Below are 18177 nucleotides of genomic sequence, written 5' to 3'. Positions count from 1 at the left end.
TTTTTTAGGGACTCGAGTCCCCGACGCCCCATGGGGGATCGCCGGATCGGGGATGGCAGGTCATTTTTATCCCTGGGCATCGGGGTCGGGGACGAGGACCAGTAAGTCAGTAACTAAGGTCACTGCCCCGAACCCGCCCCGTTACCACTCCTAGACGGGAAGTCGGAACTCGGAACTATGGTATCGGATCAGAATCGTGAGAGGTGAGACAAGATACAGGGCAATACGATCCGGAGTCCCAACTGCCCCCCCGAACGCTATATAGGAACGACGGTTGGCAGTTCTCTTGTCGGTGTCGAACTGAAACCTGCTATACTGATTACATCACGGCAAAAGATAAGAGTTGATACAATCAGTTTAATCCGTTTTTTTTTTCAAGGTAGTTGATGCAACCAGTTTGATCGGAGCCTATAAAATGGGAGACCAAGCAGTCACACCAAAGAGGGTCGTCTGCTGCATAGGTGACGTCCATGGCTTCTTATCCAAGCTCCAGAACCTCTGGTCCAATCTCGAAACCCTAATCGACCCACTTGCCTTTCAGTCTGCCCTGATCATTTTCCTGGGGGATTACTGCGACCGAGGCCCTGACACCCGAAAGGTCATCGATTTCTTGATCTCGCTCCCTTCCAGGTACCCTAACCAGACCCATGTCTTCCTTTGTGGAAACCATGACCTCGCCTTTGCAGCTTTCGTTGGGCTTCTCCCTCCGCCACCTGATGGGTCTCCGTTCTCCGGCACGTGGAAGGAATTCGATCAGAACGAGGAGAGGGAAGGGTGGTATAAGGGGCCCGGCTATGAAAGTATGCATCTCCAAGGTAGAAGATGGGCTGGCTCGATTAAGGACAGATCCAATCATGCCAAGGGGATGGAGTACAAGGGTTCCATCTACGATGCTGGACCCACCTTCGAATCATATGGAGTTCCTCACGGTTCTGCAGGTTTGTCCCTTCGGAACAATTAATGGTTAGTTTGGCTATTTGCAATAATTCTGAATTAGAATGTTTATTGCCCTATAGATTTGGTTAAAGCAGTTCCTGATGACCACAAGAAGTTCCTTGCTGATTTGGTCTGGGTCCATGAAGAGGTTAGGCCTCTCTCTTTTCTTTTAATAATTTCTCTGGGAATTTTGCAAGGAGGCTGATTGTAATTTGATGGGATTTATGGAATAAGATGCTGGAGCTAATTATATAATGGTGAGGGATGTATACAGGATAGTGTCTGGATAGAACTTCCCGAGGGGAGAAAGTGTTGTAAGTTGATAGCTGTTCACGCTGGTTTGGAGAGAGGGAAAGGAGTGGAGGAACAACTTAAGTTTTTGAAAGCCAAGGACACGCGGATTTCAAAGGTGGAGTGCCTCAGTGGAAGGAAGAACGTCTGGGACATCCCACAGGTTGTATAACAGTTTTTGTTGTAGATTTAGGCAAGTGGGTTCATCTGTGTACAATTTGCTAGGTTGTTTTGATCAGTTGATGGCTTGTTTGCTTCTTCACATGGTTGAAATTTTGAAAACATGGCTTAATTGTGTTGATTATGATTAAATTTGGAATTCTTGGTTGTTGATACTCTGCAGGAACTAAATGAGGGTCCAACAATAGTGGTGAGTGGCCACCATGGGAAACTTCACATAGATGGTCTTAGGCTGATAATTGATGAAGGTGGTGGATATGAGAATAAACCAGTGGCTGCTGTTGTACTTCCATCTGGAAAAATTGTCCGTGATACAGATCAATTCTAGTTCCATGTCTCACTGTTATGACCATTTATCTTATATTCTCTTTACTTTCAGTAAGGTGTCCGGCTAAGGTATGGAGCATATTCTCTTTTCTGGTTATGAAGATGGGGTGTAGATCAAACCTTTTTGTTAAGAAATCTTCAATACTTTTTTCTTTGAAGAATTATAATAATATATACAGGCTTGTACTTTTTGCTAGGTTGCTTTGACATTCAAATTTTGCCGTTTGTTGATGTCTAAATATTATTCTGTTTCCTTATCTTTATAAAAAGATGCACTTTAACTACTTTTCACAACTTTGAATTCATTGCATATTTATCATAATGCCTTAGATGAAATATCCAGGGAATCATTTACATATATATGGGAATGTTAGACATTGCTTATACCCCACTTGAAGTGGTTGCAAATGTTTATGAGAAGGTTCCTCACCCTCTTTTATTAGTTTTATTCAATACTTCAATACAAACAGGATTCAACTTATGAAAAAAGTTAAAACTCTCTTCGTATGAAAGATGTCCTGATTCCCTGGTAATTCAATAACCATACTACTGTAAGATTTACCCAAGTGTTTACCATCAATTTGTTTTCTAGTATGAATTTCTTATTCCTCTCATTCTTTGTGATCTTTTAGAATCAAGTTCCTCTTTCCTTCTCATCTGTTCAGACATTATTTGCAGTTGATTGTTCTTTACCATTACAGGCTGAGAGCCTTTCTCTACATGAAAGACACTTTTGTGAAATGTTGGATAACCTTATCATGTAAATTGTGGGAACTATGGAAAGTTATTATTTCTTGGATCTTACATACCTTGAATTTTTGCTGAATGGAATTTACTGCTAGACGGAAGAACCTACAGGGATATGTATGTTGCTCTTCTTGACCATCCAAGTCCAGTAAAAAATTCAACTTGGAGTGGCTATGAAGTTCTCTTTTCCTGGATGATGGTTTGTCTCAAATGTTTATCTCCATGAAAATGATGATTATATCTTGAACTGTAGGCGATAGAAGATCTTGTTGACCTTTATCTGAAAGATAATGGGACACTTGTAATATCAATAGCTAAGGCATTATAATCAATTTGAAAGAGAAGTTTTGTTGTTCATTGAATATGTTATTCATTTGAAATGAAGTGTCTTTGCATTGACTTATTATTCCATAAGAACTTCTTATAAAATTATAAGTAATGAGGGATCTTTTTTTTTTCTTTTTGCAATTTAGTTGCTTAAATATCAGATGTGTATTCTTAACATCCACATTTTTAGTGATGATTAGATTCAGGTGATGCTGAAGTCATCATCAAGTGGCCATAATTGTTAAGGCATAAAGGCAATTCTAGGCAAGAGTGGAGTGGCTAGCCACCCAAACACCTGCCTAGGCAATAGAATTTTACATAATAAAAAAAACTAAATCCTTGGTCAGTTCCCTAGTTGCAGGAAATGCAAAATAGAGTGCCTACTTGCAGGAATTCTCTTCCACCCTAAAGCATAAGATGGGAGTTTAACAAGGCTACTAGCACCTTGAGTTGGGTCACATCTCTTTAAGATGATGTCAGTTGAAGTAATTGCATTTGATTAACTAAAGTGGCTTTGTGTGTTAAGCTTTGCTAGCCCATTGATTTGGTTATATTACCTAATGAAGAATGGCTAAATGAAAAACAAAAGTAACTCCTGAACACCACACCTTTGCAGTATTAATGAGGAAAATAAGCATATGTGATTGTATCCAGCAATGAGAAGGTGTTAAGTGAATATACTCTGCTTTTGTTTACCTTAAGGCTGTGTTTGGTTTGAAAGAAAGGAAGGGAAACCTCTTCCAGTTGACTTAATTTCCCTTCCTTTTCTTTTAAACCAAATACAGCCTAAAAGATCTGAGGAATGCTGTCCTTGTATACCTGCTTACCCTACTGCTTAATAGTCATGGGATCAGGATCCTTCTATTTTTTTCCAGCAGGTTTTTCTTTTCTTTTTTTTTTTTTTTCAAACTGGAGATTGGACAGAGAGCAAGATTTTAAGGTTATTGGAAAGGTCTTCCTATACATAAATCTGTGCAAGTTGGAGTTACAAGACTTATATTTGATCTTGAATTCAAATATCTTTCATGTGGAGAAAATTTGAATTAGAAGAGGAATATGCGAGAGAACTTGTTTTAAATGTCAATTGAACTCAGCACAGGAATCAACTTGATGTTCTTAAGGCTCTGTCTGTTTGCAGTGCACTGGTGTAAATACATGGAAGTCTAAATTCTGGATTATTTTGCTATTATTTTGTCTTATTTGTTTGTAAGAAGTAAAATAGGAAATAAATGATGTGATCCCCACCTTGTACGAAAGAGAATGGAAGTAGGAGGAAGGTTGTTTGTTTGGGAGTGAGGTAAGAAGCACGATGATGTGGTCTCCACTTTATATGAGAGAGAAATAAGGTAGGAGCTAGGAGGTTGGGATGCAAAATTTGCACTTCTGGTGAGTGTTGTTGTTTAAAAGGGTTAAGCCTTTAGGTGAAACGGACAGATTTTCCTTCTAAGTAAGCCTCAAAACTTATCAAAATGAGGCATATGGCTCAAGCCTCAAGGCATTAAGTCTAGCTTGAGGGAAAAGGTGCAATCCTCAGAAATTAATAATTATTTAATAATTTAATATAAAAAGAAATATTTTATTTTTTATAGTTCAAAATATATGAGAAGAGCACCTTAATAATTATAGGCCAAATAAAATAGTTAAAGTGAAAAACCAATAGGACAAATCAAGTTCTTTTGGTTCCTAGCATTCCAATTTAATTTGTTACAAACAAACGGATGTAAAACTTAACTGGATGCAAAATTCGCATATGGTTCAGCTTGTTGCACCTCAAACAGACAAAGTGAAAAAAAATATGTATATATTATATAAAATTAAAAAAACTGATTGATAAACCAAAAAAATAAAAATTAATCTTTTTTATTTGATGGGAAAATACCTGATAAGCAGGATGAAGCTACAGAACCTGAACCCTTTTTGCTGAAGAAAATAATATTCATCGAAAAGAAGCCAGAACAGAAGGTGAATTTCCAATGGAACAGGCCAGCGTGACAACAAGTCACTAGCAGTAGAACCCAACCGAAGGAGCTGTATTTCCAATCCGCTTTCTCCCCTTAAGCTGTATAAATGTCCATATAATCCCATTTGGAGAGATTGACTCCTGAAAGCCGAATCGAGTTATAGTTCTGTTTCCATGATTTTGGATGATACCCGAAGCCTTGGTTGATAGACTTGAGCTGAGCCTTGAATTGATTTCTGACATCGTCATCATTTAATTCTTATCCCAATCATATGAGATCGGTCACATGAATTCTGTCTTGCCATTCCTTGTTTTACCCAATACATTTTCTCAGAGAAATCAATAATTCTGACTCTCCAAACCCTGATGATTTAGACAAACCTATTTCTCCAATCCAAGTAAAGAGTTGGAGCTCAGCAACCCTGAATGTAGAAAATAGATAGACATTGTGGGTCGAAAAATAAAAGAAGAAAAGGAAAACCACCTCTTGTTTGGTTGCTTAATTTAACCTAAACCAAATACTAATTGTATGCAAAATTTTTGGCGCATCCGCTGCACTGTGCATCAAAAGATTAATTTAGATGAATGTGACGGTAAATATACCTTGTTGTGAAAGTGTAGATCGTGAAATATTAATTAATAAAAAGTAAACTTAGGGGGTGTTCTTTTTTTTGGATTTTGAGAGGGGGGGGGGGAGTTCCTAACACTTGAATGAGACAAAAATGTCCCGTTTAATAATGGATTTTTATGGTTAAAATGGTCATTTGTTTTTTTACTTAGAAAATAATAGAACATGGGTAAATACACTTACTTAGATAAGTGTTTTCCATGAAAAACTTACCCAGGTAATTTCATTTACCCGGATAAGTAACTTACCAAAAAGCGAACAGGGCCTTAATTTAAAGTGATTGCTTGAAATCTAGATTTAACATGCTGTGACAATATTAGTGAATGTATTGTAATTGAACTTTAGCTTCATACAATCTTTATTTGGCAATATTTGAATTAAACAAGCACTCCTTTCGATAAGGTTAAATATATGATTCGGGAAGGTATGGCATTGGAAGAGCTTTGGAATCGATCAGCTCAGATTGAACCAATCTATTCTAACTTCAGACATCTGCTTGATGCCATTTTCCTAATTTATGTCTAAAGGACGCATTTTAGAATTTGATTCATTCATATGACTAATAATATGCATGCAGAGATAGTTTAGTTGGTGAGGATCAATGAGTATAGATTTGTATTTTATTTAGGGACTCTTGTCCAATAAGAATTGTTGGTTGCAAGTTCTAAAAACAAAACAAAATCAGCTGGTTTGAAAACAAATCTGTTCTTAAAACAAAAACACAAAACCCATGTTTTTAGTTGTCTATGTTCTTTTTTTCAAATCCTATGGGGTTCTGATAGACAGATTGTATTAGGGTCAAGATGGATTGGATACCAAAAGAATTCCTAAACCTTATAGGGTTTAGGTTTTCAAAACAAAGCTTAGTTCAAAAACATTTTTTATACTACTATTGCAATTTCAAAATCAAATGAAAATGAAAAATATTCTTGTTGTAAAAAGCCAAACATCCCCTTAGTTTTCATTCATGGTGGAATGGCATTTCTCCATAATGGCCATTCTCTCTCCCTCCCTTGGGATTAAAATCTCATTCCAACTAATTTCAATTTTTATTATGATTTTTGTCTGAACCAAACAGATTATGAGAATAAACCATTCCAATTCAGAAGGATTTCAATTCTAATTCCAACTACAAACCATTAGTTTTATGTTTGGTTTGACAGGTGATAATATAAAGAGAAAATGTTGTAGAAGAATCACGTAATCATTTATGGTCATCAAACTAATCAGTGGTTATGGTATGGGTTTACTACGAACCGCAGTAAACCTTACCAACCAGCTATTGTCACCATGCAGGGGTGGGTGGCTTTAATCGGTCAAAACCCTTCCTATTTTTCTTATCATGCCTTTCCTATACCATAGTTTTTTCCATTTTTTCTTTTTCATTCTGAACGATTTTTTTGTCTTCTGACTAGACGTCCATATAATAATCCTTCTTGTCTCTCATTGGTGAAAAGATTCAAAAATAAGTGGGGATAGGTGTACATCACCAATTAACTCCTCCAATCGGCTCTTCCATATAGGCGGAGGCTCCACTTCTCGTTTTTTCCACTTTCCTTCTTGTTTCCTTCTCAGTTGAAAACGATTTTAGAGTCTTTTAGAGTTTATTAGTAAACGTTACTTCGACCACTGCTGGTATTAACAACCGATCAGATTGATCGGTTTGAGCTTCCTGTTCGTAGTTTCGGGTTTTCACACGAACCTCTGAAAATGGGAGAGCAAGGGAGACCGACAGAACCAGAAATCTCCACGAACGAGAGGATAGTCTGCTGCATAGGCGACCTCCATGGCCACATCTCGAAGCTCCAGAAGCTCTGGTCCAATCTCGAAACCGTAATCAGCCCACCTTCATTCCAGACCGCGCTGATCATCTTCTTGGGCGACTACTGCGACAAAGGCCCCGATACTCGAAGTGTGATCGACTTCTTGATTTCACTCCCTTCCAGGTATCCGAAGCAGACCCATGTCTTTCTCTCTGGGAATCATGATCTCGGCTTCGCTGCGTTTATAGGGGTGCTCCCTCCACCGCCCGACGGATCGACGTTCGCCGAGACGTGGAAGGGGTCCGAGCAGTACGGTGAGAAAGTAGGGTGGTATAAGGGAGCAGGGTATGAAAACATGCATCTTCAAGGGAGACTCTGGGGTGGCCCCGTTGACTCTAACGCTGCATCTACATTCCAGTCTTATGGGATTCCCTATGGTTCTACAGGTGTGTCTCTACTCTCTACTCTCTAGGCTCTGTCCAGTTTACAGTTGCCAATATGGACCGGATACAAATTTTGCACCCGGTTCAGTTGCCACTTTCTTTTGATAAAAAAAAATTGCACCACCTTCCTCTACCTTGATTCTTTGTGGATCACATCATTTTTACCATTCTAGGGGTGATTATGGGCCGGGCCGGGCGCAAGCTAAGCTTAGCACCTATGGGATATCCACGGTGTAGGTATCACTAGTTTTTGCAATTTCCCCAATTGATACCACTGGTTAATATATATATATTAACCGGTTGATTGATTCAATTCTTTGATTTTCAGTTTTTAATATTTATAATATATATTATAAATATATATATATATATATTTAATATACATAAATATATATATATATATATATATATATATTTATATTTATATCAGTTGGTTCAATTAATTGCATTTTCAATTTGATTTTCCAAGTTCAGTTCAGTTTTTAGATTTTTTTTACGCACCCCTACAAGGCAACCCACTCCAGATCCCAACCCCGAAATATAAGTTAGGCTCGGGTCTAATGCCAGGTATTGGACCTATATCACTAAATTCGTTATATTTAATACATAGTTTACTTTATATGGCATATTATATATGTTATAATTTAAATAAATATATGTGATATATAAATATATTTAGAGATTGGACCTGAACAGTGAAAAGAAAACTGAGACACAAGCCTGAAAATTTTGGAACTGGCTGGATTGGATTGGAAATGATCACCCTCATCCTACCCTACTCCCGATCATTTTACTTGTCATAAACAAACTAATAAGAAAAGCCAATTCTAATTTCTAAAGCAAAAGTAAATCAGAATTTGCACATAGTCCATTTGGATTCACTTGTATTTCTGCAGACTTGGTTAAAGCTGTACCCGAAGAACACAAGAAGTTCCTGGCTGACTTGGTTTGGGTCCATGAAGAGGTTACTCGATCCCCCCCTCCCCGGGTCTTTTGATAATATATATATCATTCATCTCAGGAGAGCTGAGTAGAGATTGTCGATTGATTGCTATACTTTACAGGATGATGTCTGCATTGAGACTTCAGAAGGAAGGAAACACTACAAATTGATAGCTGTTCATGCAGGTTTGGAGAAAACGAAAGGAGTCCAAGAACAGCTCAAGCTTTTGAGAGCCAGGGACACAAGCCAACCTATGATCGTTGCTCTCACTGGGAGGAGCAATGTTCTAGATATCCCACAGGTTGTAGCTAGCTTTGTTGGTTTTTCTTTGATTGGGCTACATTTTGATGAAAGGGGTGACTCTTCTTGCTTGGGATATGAATTAATGCTTGGAGGTTTCATGTTTAATTTGCAGGAACTAGTTGATTGTCCAACACCAACAATGTTGGTAAGCGGTCACCATGGAAAGCTTGAGCTTAATGGGCTTAGGCTGATCATCGATGAAAGTGGTGGAAAAGAGAGAAAACCATTGGCGGCCGTCGTGCTCCCATCAATGATGGTCGTCCGAGACATTTGGTGACATAACACCTGGCCCTTATGGGGGCTAAAGTGCTAAGCCCACGTCACCAACAGATGTGAATGCTAATAGGTTGGAAAGTGATTAGAATAATACAACTTATTAGCACTCTCAATTAAAGATATATGAGTTGTGCAAGGGTGTCACAAGTGACTCCTTTGCCGCACCATCAAGCACCTTCAGTGAGCCATCCGAGTGCCATCCGTGTGCCTTCATGGTGTCAACATGTGTGTCATGGGTGGGCTTTACTTGTATTTTGTAAGGGGGACCGCCAATGGCGTTATTGTAATTACTTAGTATGCTTTTCCATCATTTTGATGTTTCCTATTGTCACTCCCCCAAAAGCTTAACGTACTCTTTGAGGGGAGGTAGGTAGTCGAGTGAGCTCATAAGCGTGTAAAGGTTAAGCACGAGATCCCCTCGACACTGTACTGTGTGCTTGTGCTTACCACTGATTAATGCAATACAAGTAGCCTTTTGCTAATTCGTGTGCCTTCGTGTTGCCTTTGTGTGTGTGTTTGCTTTGTTTCGTAGGCTTACTCGCCCATTTCGAGTGCCGCACGGGGCCCCAACGATTACCCCCGTGACAGTTGGTATCAGAACAGGTGCTCCTACAAATACTCTGGACTGTCTTCATCCCTACATCAACGCAATGAAGAGCAATCGGGGCGTTTCCGATGACACACCACATGGGCGGACTCAAGCCCACGACACCGACGAAGCTCCACTTGACGAACCTACCAAGACACAAGCCCCAAAGGGGCGTACAACCAAAGCTAGCAAGCACGACAAATCAGTCGACCAACTAGCTACCGTGGACATGCGCCTCCTACGTTGCGAGGTGACAGTGGGAGAAACTCGAGACCGGGTTGATGAACTCCACCTCAACCTAGAGACGGTTGAGAATGCAGTGGTGGAACTAGAAGGACGTTTCAATGGCGCCTTCAGAGACATGCACACCACCATACAGAATTCGGGAGCTGGGCCTTCCCAAAGCAGCCTACAGGGCTTGCTAGACAAATTCCAAGCGCAATTGGATGAGATGAGAGATGAGATGACTCTCCTAAAGAGGGCAGTGGCCAACACACCAAGCACTCCCTCCACCCTAGCTTCCATGAACATCAAGATCCGAGAGCCAATGCCTTACTCGGGTGCCCGGGATGCTAGGGAGCTTGACAACTTCTTGTGGCAACTGGAGCAATATTTCTCTGCCACTGGCATCATTGACAACCAAACTCAGGTACGTACAGCTGCTATGTATTTGACTGACATAGCAATGTTATGGTGGCGTAGGTGTTGCCAAGACATTGAACGTGGAACCCGTACCATCGACACGTGGGTTGGATTCAAGCGTGAGATCAAGCGGCAGTTCTACCCAGAAAACGTAGAGTACCTGGCGCGCCGAAGAATGAAGAATCTCAGACATCAAGAATCACTACATGACTACGTCAAGGAGTTTTCGGCCTTGACGCTGGAGATCACGGACATGTCCGACAAGGATCTTCTGTTCAATTTTATGGATGGTCTCAAGCCATGGGCTGAGCTCGAACTCCAGCGACGCGGGGTTGAGGACCTCGCCACCGCCATGGCCATAGCTGAACAGCTTGTTGATCTGAGAACACCTAAAGAAGATGTGCAAAGACCATCCAGCCCAGGTACCATGAGTTTGAGTGGGGGAGATCCACAATCAACCCCTACAAAGGAGAAGCCAGTGCCCGTGAACAAGCCCTACACTTACCAACAAGGGAAGAAGCCACAAGGAGGCCCAAGCTACCAGGGCCACCAATCAACTAGAAGACCTCCTCCTGCGCCATGCTACCTTTGCAACGGGAAGCATTGGACGAATGACTGTCCAACCCGAAAGAAAATAACTGCCCTCATCGCCAAACTCAGCGATAGTGAAGAGAGTGATGAGGAGAAACCCACAGCGGCGCCCAGAGTAGGCGCCCTCCAACTCATCAATGCCATGGTCAAGAAAGAGGCCACATCAAAGCGGCCCACCAAAGCCCACAAGGGGCTGAGTTATGTAGACATCACCCTCGGCGGGAGGCCGACCAAAGCCTTGGTGGACACTGGGGCCACCCATAACTTCATTTCGCTTGCGGAGGCAAAGCGACTCGGCTTGACCACCACCAAACAAACTGGGTGGGTCAAGGCTGTCAACTCCGGGGCCAAGGCAGTAGAGGGCACGGCCCGTGGAGTAGAACTCCGAGTTGGACCATGGAAAGGACCCATCAATCTATCTGTGGTTCCCTTGGATGATTTTCAGGTGGTTCTTGGAGTGGAGTTCCTCAAGCAGGCGGAAGCAGCACTTATGCCACACATCAACAGTTTGCTTATTCTGGACGAACACTCTCCTTGCATGGTTCCTGTCTCATCAGCCGTGCAGATACTTGGGAAGCAACTTTCAGCCTTGCAGTTGTACCAAGAAACTATCAACCATGAAGACAGCTCTGCGTCAGCAAGGAAGAACCCCTGTCAAGTACCTTTCATCGACACTGGAACGGGTTGGGAAGTCGTCACCAGGAAGAAGTCACCCCCAAGACAGTTCCAGTTTCAGCGCCAACACCGATGCCAGCGCCCAAGTCAACACCAGCAGCAGCATCAACTTCAGCGCCAACCACATCAGCAGAAGTCAACTTCGCAGCAGAAGCCGCAAGTGCCCGCAACTGGTGGGCCCAACAGAAGAAGACCCAAGGCCGTGTCAAACCTTGCCCTCATCTACGACCACAACCACCGGGGAGAGCGAGTGCCACCCAAGCCATTCAGGGACCACATTCACATCATCCCAAAGGCTAGTTCCCGTAGTAGCCTGGTGAGATACCCTTGGGGAAAAATGCATGGGAATCCACACCTTAATAATCCAAAACACCATTTTGATCCTTACCTGGCCCAAACCTACCCCTTAGCCAAACAGAACCAGCCACTAACATACCTTGAGGCTGCCAGGAAAGGACATAGCCATAGGAAACCCTTACAGAATGAGCCAACCCAACCATGCCACCAAAATATACACCTCGGCCTTGGACGACAGCCGGTTCGGGGAGCAGCAGAAGAACCCTCCTTCCGCAACAGTGACTCTAAGGGACCAGCCGAAGCCGATCTCCGAGGACGTAGATCGAATTGAGTGGGGGAGAATGTCACAAGTGACTCCTTTGCCGCACCATCAAGCACCTTCAGTGAGCCATCCGAGTGCCATCCGTGTGCCTTCATGGTGTCAACATGTGTGTCATGGGTGGGCTTTACTTGTATTTTGTAAGGGGGACCGCCAATGGCGTTATTGTAATTACTTAGTATGCTTTTCCATCATTTTGATGTTTCCTATTGTCACTCCCCCAAAAGCTTAACGTACTCTTTGAGGGGAGGTAGGTAGTCGAGTGAGCTCATAAGCGTGTAAAGGTTAAGCACGAGATCCCCTCGACACTGTACAGTGTGCTTGTGCTTACCACTGATTAATGCAATACAAGTAGCCTTTTGCTAATTCGTGTGCCTTCGTGTTGCCTTTGTGTGTGTGTTTGCTTTGTTTCGTAGGCTTACTCGCCCATTTCGAGTGCCGCACGGGGCCCCAACGATTACCCCCGTGACAAGGGGGCATTGGAGGAAGGGTTGTGAGTAGATTGTATCAAATTTGATCCAATTACATTCTATGATATCGACTTGATTAAACATCTAGGTATCTGTGCTAAGACCCTTTTTAGTTTTTAATTCGATTCTCAATAAACCTATAGAAAAACCTAATAAGCCTATAAGAATTAGCATGAAGCATCATTTGTATCGTTATTTAACATGATATCTCCATCAGATATACAAGCATACATACACACAGATGTGATCGTTGCACGTAGACAAGTTGTGGTTCCACTGATACCCATTAGGGGTGCAATTTCCGCAGCCCAACTCAAGCCCAAACCAATTTAGACTGCAATTTTACATGGCTGGATTTGGATTCTTGATCCTCAAGTTGGTTTGTACCTAAAAGTTTGGGCTTTCTTAACTTTTGGGCCAAGTTCTGGTCCTGTCCCTAGCGCATACCACGGCAAATCAACGGCACAAGCTTCTCCCTCCGCCCTTTTCTCTCTACCCTTCTTCTTCTTCTTCTTCTTCTTCTTCTTCTTCTTCTTCTTCTTCTTCTTCTTCTTCCCCGATGTTCTCTACATCCTCTTCTTCACAAATCCACAGATCCGTCTCGGTTGGGAAGTTTATGAATGTCAATGATGCCCCCGACAATGTGATGGCGAAAGCACCACAGACTGGTTACGGCAATATCCCTTCAATGACAACTTTGACTTCAACCTTTGCGATCGAGTTCATATCCCGCACAAAGGAAAGAGGGAAATTGATTTGCACTTCTTCCGTGATAAGCCACTTATGGTCTCTCTCCCCTGTCTTCCCACCACTACCGCTGCAACTCTCAACAACGGCGGTTAACACCCTCTCCCCTGTCTTCCTATACATACTTTCCAATTTTATGCTTATTTAGTAAATTATTTTTTATTTTTTTATAATTTTTATTATATGAATTATTTTAATTTTTATTAATTATTAAATATTTTAATAGTTTTAAGATATTAATTTTCTAATTATTAAATAGTTTTTTATTGCTTCATGGACTTTATTACTATTTTCATTATTATTTTAACTTTTAATAATTTATCTTTAATTTATAAATTTATATGTATTTTCAATTTTATTCTTATTTTAATAAATTATTTTTTATAATTTATTTATATTTTTTATATTATTTTGAATTTAATAAATTATTTTTTATGAAATAGTACAAATTGAACTCAAAATTACCAAATAGTTTGTTTTATGGGTAAAATAGTAAAATTAGGAAATTTCAGATGTTGAAGGTTTGATCCAACATAAACAACGTTCTCTATTCAGCCTCTAAAAAGTCGAAAAGCATTTGTCTCTTTTCAGATTTCAGACATTTTTAATATCTTTTTAAATTTTTAGATTTTCGATTTTCGATTTATCAAGCACCACCTTAGTTGTCTATTATTTTTTCAAAACTACAACCATAAATATTCTCTTGATCTTTTTTTGAGAATTTTTCTTGAATTTTTTTAGTTTAAAGAAAATGTTTTTATTTGATTATTTAATATCATGTTCCATAAATTATATAGTTTTTATACTACAAAATTTATTTTTGTTTTAAAAACCATCATTTTGATGGTCTAAAAAACATGTAGGTAATGGGTAGGTTACTCATGAAAATTGTTCTTCCCATTTAATTTTTGTTCTCCCAATTTCCCAAATTCGCCATGACACATCTTACCCATTTATCATTTAATCATGTTAAACCTATAACAACCCGTTCCACCCAAGTATTGTTTAATTTGATGGGTTTAAATTGGTAGTGTCAACTATCAAGTAGTACCAACAAATCATTAAAAACCAAAAAAAAAATTCAGGAAAGTACACTACACCCTACTACAAACCTACAACAATTCAAAATGTCAAACACCCCACCCTAAACACTAATACCCACCAATGTATTGGCATCAATTCCAAGCTAGCACCTATCTCAACTGTACGGTGGGATTAAGAATTCTGATAGTGGGCTGAACAGTCATTCTCCCAAAAAATTTTGCTCATTCCTCACTCCTTGTCAATCAGCACCCAACATATATAGTAAAGTTTCAATATATTCATTATCAATCAACAACATTCAAAAAAGAATTAACATATATAATTATAATATTTGACATTACAAAGAATGATGACATAAGACAATTATTATAATCAAGTTCGGTGGTATTGAGTATTATAAGGTCAAAATTCAAACTCATCCCAAATCCGATTTTGATAAACGGGCTGTATTAGGATCAGGATGGATTGGATACACAAAAATTTCCAAACCTTTTCAAAACAAAAAGCTTAATTAAAAAACATACTTTTGTTTTTTATGCTATTGTTGCAATTTCAAAAGCAAATAAAAAAACATTATTATTGTAAAACACCAAATGCCCCCTAGTTATCAATCTCCCTTGCGGAAGGTGCAAGTTTTATTGCTCGGTTATTTTTTCCCCCTTAATGCAGTGTTTGGTTTGCCAGGATATAATAGAAACAGAAAAGTTGTGGAGGAATTTCACGTAATTCTTTAATAACTTTTCCCCCTCAATTTTCTGTTATTTTCTTTTTCCATCGAACCAATCAAACTGGTGGTTATTGATCAAATTCATTGGGAAAGGCCGAAAAGGGGGGTGGCTTTAATCGGTCAAAAGTCAAAACCCCTCACTATTCCAATCATGCCTTTCCATTTCTTTTTCATTCTGAAATCTGAACAACTTTTTGTGGAGACACCAATGAAACTCCTCCAAGTGGCTCTTCCAGATAGGCGGAGCCTCCACTTTTGGTTTTTCCCACCTTCCTTTATCAGTACTTTGATCACACTGCTGGTATTAACAAATAACAACCGATCAGATTGATCGGTTTGGCGTTTGAGCTTCTTGTTCGTAGTTTGGAGCTTTCACACGAACCTCTGAAAATGGTAGAGGAAGAGAGACCAACAGAACAGAACCACAAGTCTCCACGAACGAGAGGATAGTCTGCTGCATAGGCGACCTCCATGGCCATATCTCGAGGCTCCAGAAGCTCGGGTCCAATCTCGAAATCGTAATCGGCCCACCTTCATTCCAGACCGCGCTGATCATCTTCTTGGGCGACTACTGCGACCGAGGCCCCGATACTCGAAGTGTGATCGACTTCTTGATCTCACTCCCTTCCAGGTATCCGAAGCAAACCCATGTCTCTATCTCTGGGAATCATGACCTCGCCTTCGCTACTTTTATAGGGGTGCTCCCTCCACCGCCCGATAGATCAACGTTCGCCGAGACGTGGAAGGGGTTCGAGCAGAAGGGTGGTATAAGGGAGCTGGGTATGAAAACATGCATATTCAAGAGAGACTCTAGGGTGGCTCCGTTGATTTTCCAGACTGCAAGGGTTCCATCTTTGACTCTGCACCCACATTCCAGTCTTATGGGGTTCCCCATGGTTCTACAGGTGTGTCTCTCTACCCGGTTCGATCAGTTTTGCCTCTATTTGTTTGTGATTGTAATTTGCACTTTTATTTTGTATAAATTTTGCATCTAAAATAATTGATACAAAATTTATCACTTTATTTTGATAAAAAGATTTTTCACCACCTTCCTCCCACCTTATTTTTCTTGTCATTTATAAAGTGTGAATCACATCATTTTTATCACACTAGGGGTAATTATGGGCTGGGTTGGGTTCAAGCTAAGCTTAGCATCTATGATTAGGGCTATAGCCCCAGCCCAATGCAGTAAGGGTACCCCCACAGGGTAGGTATCACTAGTTTTGATTTTTTATCGATTCTTTATCTTTTAGTTTTTTATATTTATAATATATTATAAATATATAATTATATATAATTAATAAATATGATATATGATATACATAAAATTATATGATTAACCACATTTTTTATTTGGCTTTTTCTCAGTTCAGTTTGGTTTTTGAGACAGGCTAGGGCCAGGGTTTGGGCCTATATCACTAAATGGTTATATTTAATATACTATATGACATATTATATATGTTATAATTTACATGAATATAAAATATCACATATGTGATACATTAATATATTACATACTGTGCCTGCAGAGAAAACCGAGACCCTAGCCTGAAAATTTTCGAACCGGTTGGACAGGATTGGAAATGATCACCACCATCCTATCCTACTCCCAATCATTTTACTTCTCGCAAACAAAAGTAAATTAGAATTTGCACTCAGTCTATTTGGAATTCTCTGCATTTTACACCAGTGCAAATGAAATTAACCAATTACTCCGTCTATTTCTACAGACTTGGTTAAAACTGTACCCGAAGAACACAAGAAGTTCCTTGAATTGGTTTGAATCCATGAAGAGGTTACTCCCCCTCCGCGGGTCTTTTGAATATATATATATAGCTGAGTAGAGATTGTTGATTGCTATTTACTTTACAGGATGATGTCTGCATTGAGACTTCAGAAGGAAGAAAACACTGCAAATTGATAGCTGTTTATGCAGGTTTGGAGAAAACGAAAGGAGTCCCAGAACAGCTCATCAAGCTTTTGAGAACCAGGGACACAAGCCAACCTAAGATCGTTGCTCTCACTGGGAGGAGCAATGTTCTAGATATCCCACAGGTTGTAGCTAGCTTTGTTGGTTTTTCTTTGATTGGGCTACGTTTTGATGAAAGGGGTGACTCTTCTTGCTTGGGATATGAATTAATGCTTGGAGGTTTCATGTTTTAAGTTGCAGGAATTAGTTGATTGTCCAACACCAATAGTGGTAGTAAGCGGCCACCATGGAAAGCTTGAGCTTAATGGCCTTAGGCTGATCATCGATGAAAGTGGTGGACAAGAGAACAAACCATTGGCTGCCATCGTGTTCCCATCAATGATGGTTGTCCGGGACATTGGTGATGATATAACAAGCCAGCCTTAATTGTACGTTTGACGCATTCTCATGGAGGCTGTTTCGCAAGTGTTTTTTAGATCTTCTGATAGATTTGACAGTTAAAAGATAATGTGATCTTTTGTATTAAGATCTTAACACCTTAAAGACCATTTGGTTAAGGCGTTTTTTCAAAGTGATCCAAAACGGACTTCCCACATTTTTTTGAGGTTATGATATTCAGAAGCTAGATTTTTTTCCAACCAAACGGAAAAAAACGAAAATATAGGCTGCCAAGCTTCTAAAAAGACAACAACCTGCACAAAAAGACATGCCAAATGGGGCCATAATTAATGGACTTCATGCAGCCATGGCTGCTAATTAATAAAGAAAATATAATGTGATTGTAAACAAAGACTTGGTTCAAATGATGCAAAGTGATTGGTTTACGAGTGTTCTTTTCTCGATCAATTGTGGGGGGTTATCGCCATGGATAACCTTACTGCAAGCATCACATAGAAATAGAACCAAGTGAATGGTTAAACTTCAGTGGCGTCACGAAACAAGTTTGAACACGTTACTTCTAAATTACTTGGGTTTGTTCGATGAGAAGTACCTAGGCCTAGGCCCAGGCCCATGTTTTTCTT

At 40.1% G+C, this 18177-nt stretch overlaps 3 protein-coding genes across 13 annotated transcripts; all 3 read left to right on the top strand.

Annotated features, from left to right (window-relative positions):
• LOC104587912 (tyrosine-protein phosphatase RLPH2-like) lies at positions 1–1930 on the top strand. 2 transcript variants are annotated; one of them, XM_088889775.1, is made up of 4 exons: positions 1–938; positions 1017–1084; positions 1211–1420; positions 1571–1782. In XM_088889775.1, exons 1-3 carry the CDS (start codon positions 416–418, stop codon positions 1397–1399), a joined length of 780 nt encoding a protein of 259 aa, XP_088745901.1. In that variant the 5' UTR covers positions 1–415; the 3' UTR covers positions 1400–1420; positions 1571–1782. The 2 variants fall into 2 exon arrangements, with proteins under 2 accessions (XP_088745901.1, XP_010243993.1); XM_010245691.3 differs by having other exon boundaries at positions 4–938; positions 1211–1390; positions 1571–1930.
• An 899-nt stretch (positions 1931–2829) lies between these two features.
• On the top strand, positions 2830–9606 carry LOC104587886 (tyrosine-protein phosphatase RLPH2-like). Of its 2 annotated transcripts, XM_010245648.3 has the most exons (4): positions 2830–7605; positions 8499–8566; positions 8667–8846; positions 8961–9606. In XM_010245648.3, exons 1-4 carry the CDS (start codon positions 7107–7109, stop codon positions 9123–9125), a joined length of 912 nt encoding a protein of 303 aa, XP_010243950.1. In that variant the 5' UTR covers positions 2830–7106; the 3' UTR covers positions 9126–9606. The 2 variants fall into 2 exon arrangements, with proteins under 2 accessions (XP_010243950.1, XP_010243959.1); XM_010245657.3 differs by lacking the exon at positions 8499–8566 and having other exon boundaries at positions 8731–8846.
• A 5074-nt stretch (positions 9607–14680) lies between these two features.
• LOC104587896 (tyrosine-protein phosphatase RLPH2-like) lies at positions 14681–17750 on the top strand. 9 transcript variants are annotated; one of them, XR_016077651.1, is made up of 5 exons: positions 14681–16130; positions 16755–16862; positions 16956–17020; positions 17098–17280; positions 17390–17750. XR_016077651.1 is itself a non-coding variant. In XM_088890307.1 (4 exons), exons 2-4 carry the CDS (start codon positions 16008–16010, stop codon positions 17579–17581), a joined length of 498 nt encoding a protein of 165 aa, XP_088746433.1. In that variant the 5' UTR covers positions 15074–15856; positions 15922–16007; the 3' UTR covers positions 17582–17750. The 9 variants fall into 9 exon arrangements, 3 of the variants coding, with proteins under 3 accessions (XP_088746433.1, XP_019051630.1, XP_019051633.1); XR_016077650.1 differs by having other exon boundaries at positions 14689–16130; positions 17162–17280; XM_088890307.1 differs by lacking the exons at positions 16755–16862; positions 16956–17020 and having other exon boundaries at positions 15074–15856; positions 15922–16130.
• The last annotated feature ends 427 nt before the right edge of the window (positions 17751–18177 follow it).

Source organism: Nelumbo nucifera, chromosome 6 (assembly GCF_055504915.1).
Source record: "Nelumbo nucifera cultivar China Antique chromosome 6, China Antique-T2T, whole genome shotgun sequence".
Taxonomy (NCBI): domain Eukaryota; kingdom Viridiplantae; phylum Streptophyta; class Magnoliopsida; order Proteales; family Nelumbonaceae; genus Nelumbo; species Nelumbo nucifera.
Note: the sequence above shows the minus strand (reverse complement) of the source record. Positions and strands in the feature narration are given on the sequence as shown.

Excerpts from the sequence above, each read along its gene's own strand:
- LOC104587912 (XM_010245691.3), top strand. The coding sequence starts at position 416 with ATGGGAGACCAAGCAGTCACACCAAAGAGGGTCGTCTGCTGCATAGGT. Across the intron at positions 939-1,016 it reads AGTTCCTCACGGTTCTGCAG|ATTTGGTTAAAGCAGTTCCT; the intron begins GTTTGTCCCTTC and ends ATTGCCCTATAG. Across the intron at positions 1,391-1,570 it reads ACGTCTGGGACATCCCACAG|GAACTAAATGAGGGTCCAAC; the intron begins GTTGTATAACAG and ends GATACTCTGCAG.
- LOC104587886 (XM_010245648.3), top strand. The coding sequence starts at position 7,107 with ATGGGAGAGCAAGGGAGACCGACAGAACCAGAAATCTCCACGAACGAG. Across the intron at positions 7,606-8,498 it reads GATTCCCTATGGTTCTACAG|ACTTGGTTAAAGCTGTACCC; the intron begins GTGTGTCTCTAC and ends GTATTTCTGCAG. Across the intron at positions 8,847-8,960 it reads ATGTTCTAGATATCCCACAG|GAACTAGTTGATTGTCCAAC; the intron begins GTTGTAGCTAGC and ends TTTAATTTGCAG.
- LOC104587896 (XM_088890307.1), top strand. The coding sequence starts at position 16,008 with ATGAAAACATGCATATTCAAGAGAGACTCTAGGGTGGCTCCGTTGATT. Across the intron at positions 16,131-17,097 it reads GGTTCCCCATGGTTCTACAG|GATGATGTCTGCATTGAGAC; the intron begins GTGTGTCTCTCT and ends TTTACTTTACAG. Across the intron at positions 17,281-17,389 it reads ATGTTCTAGATATCCCACAG|TTGCAGGAATTAGTTGATTG; the intron begins GTTGTAGCTAGC and ends TCATGTTTTAAG.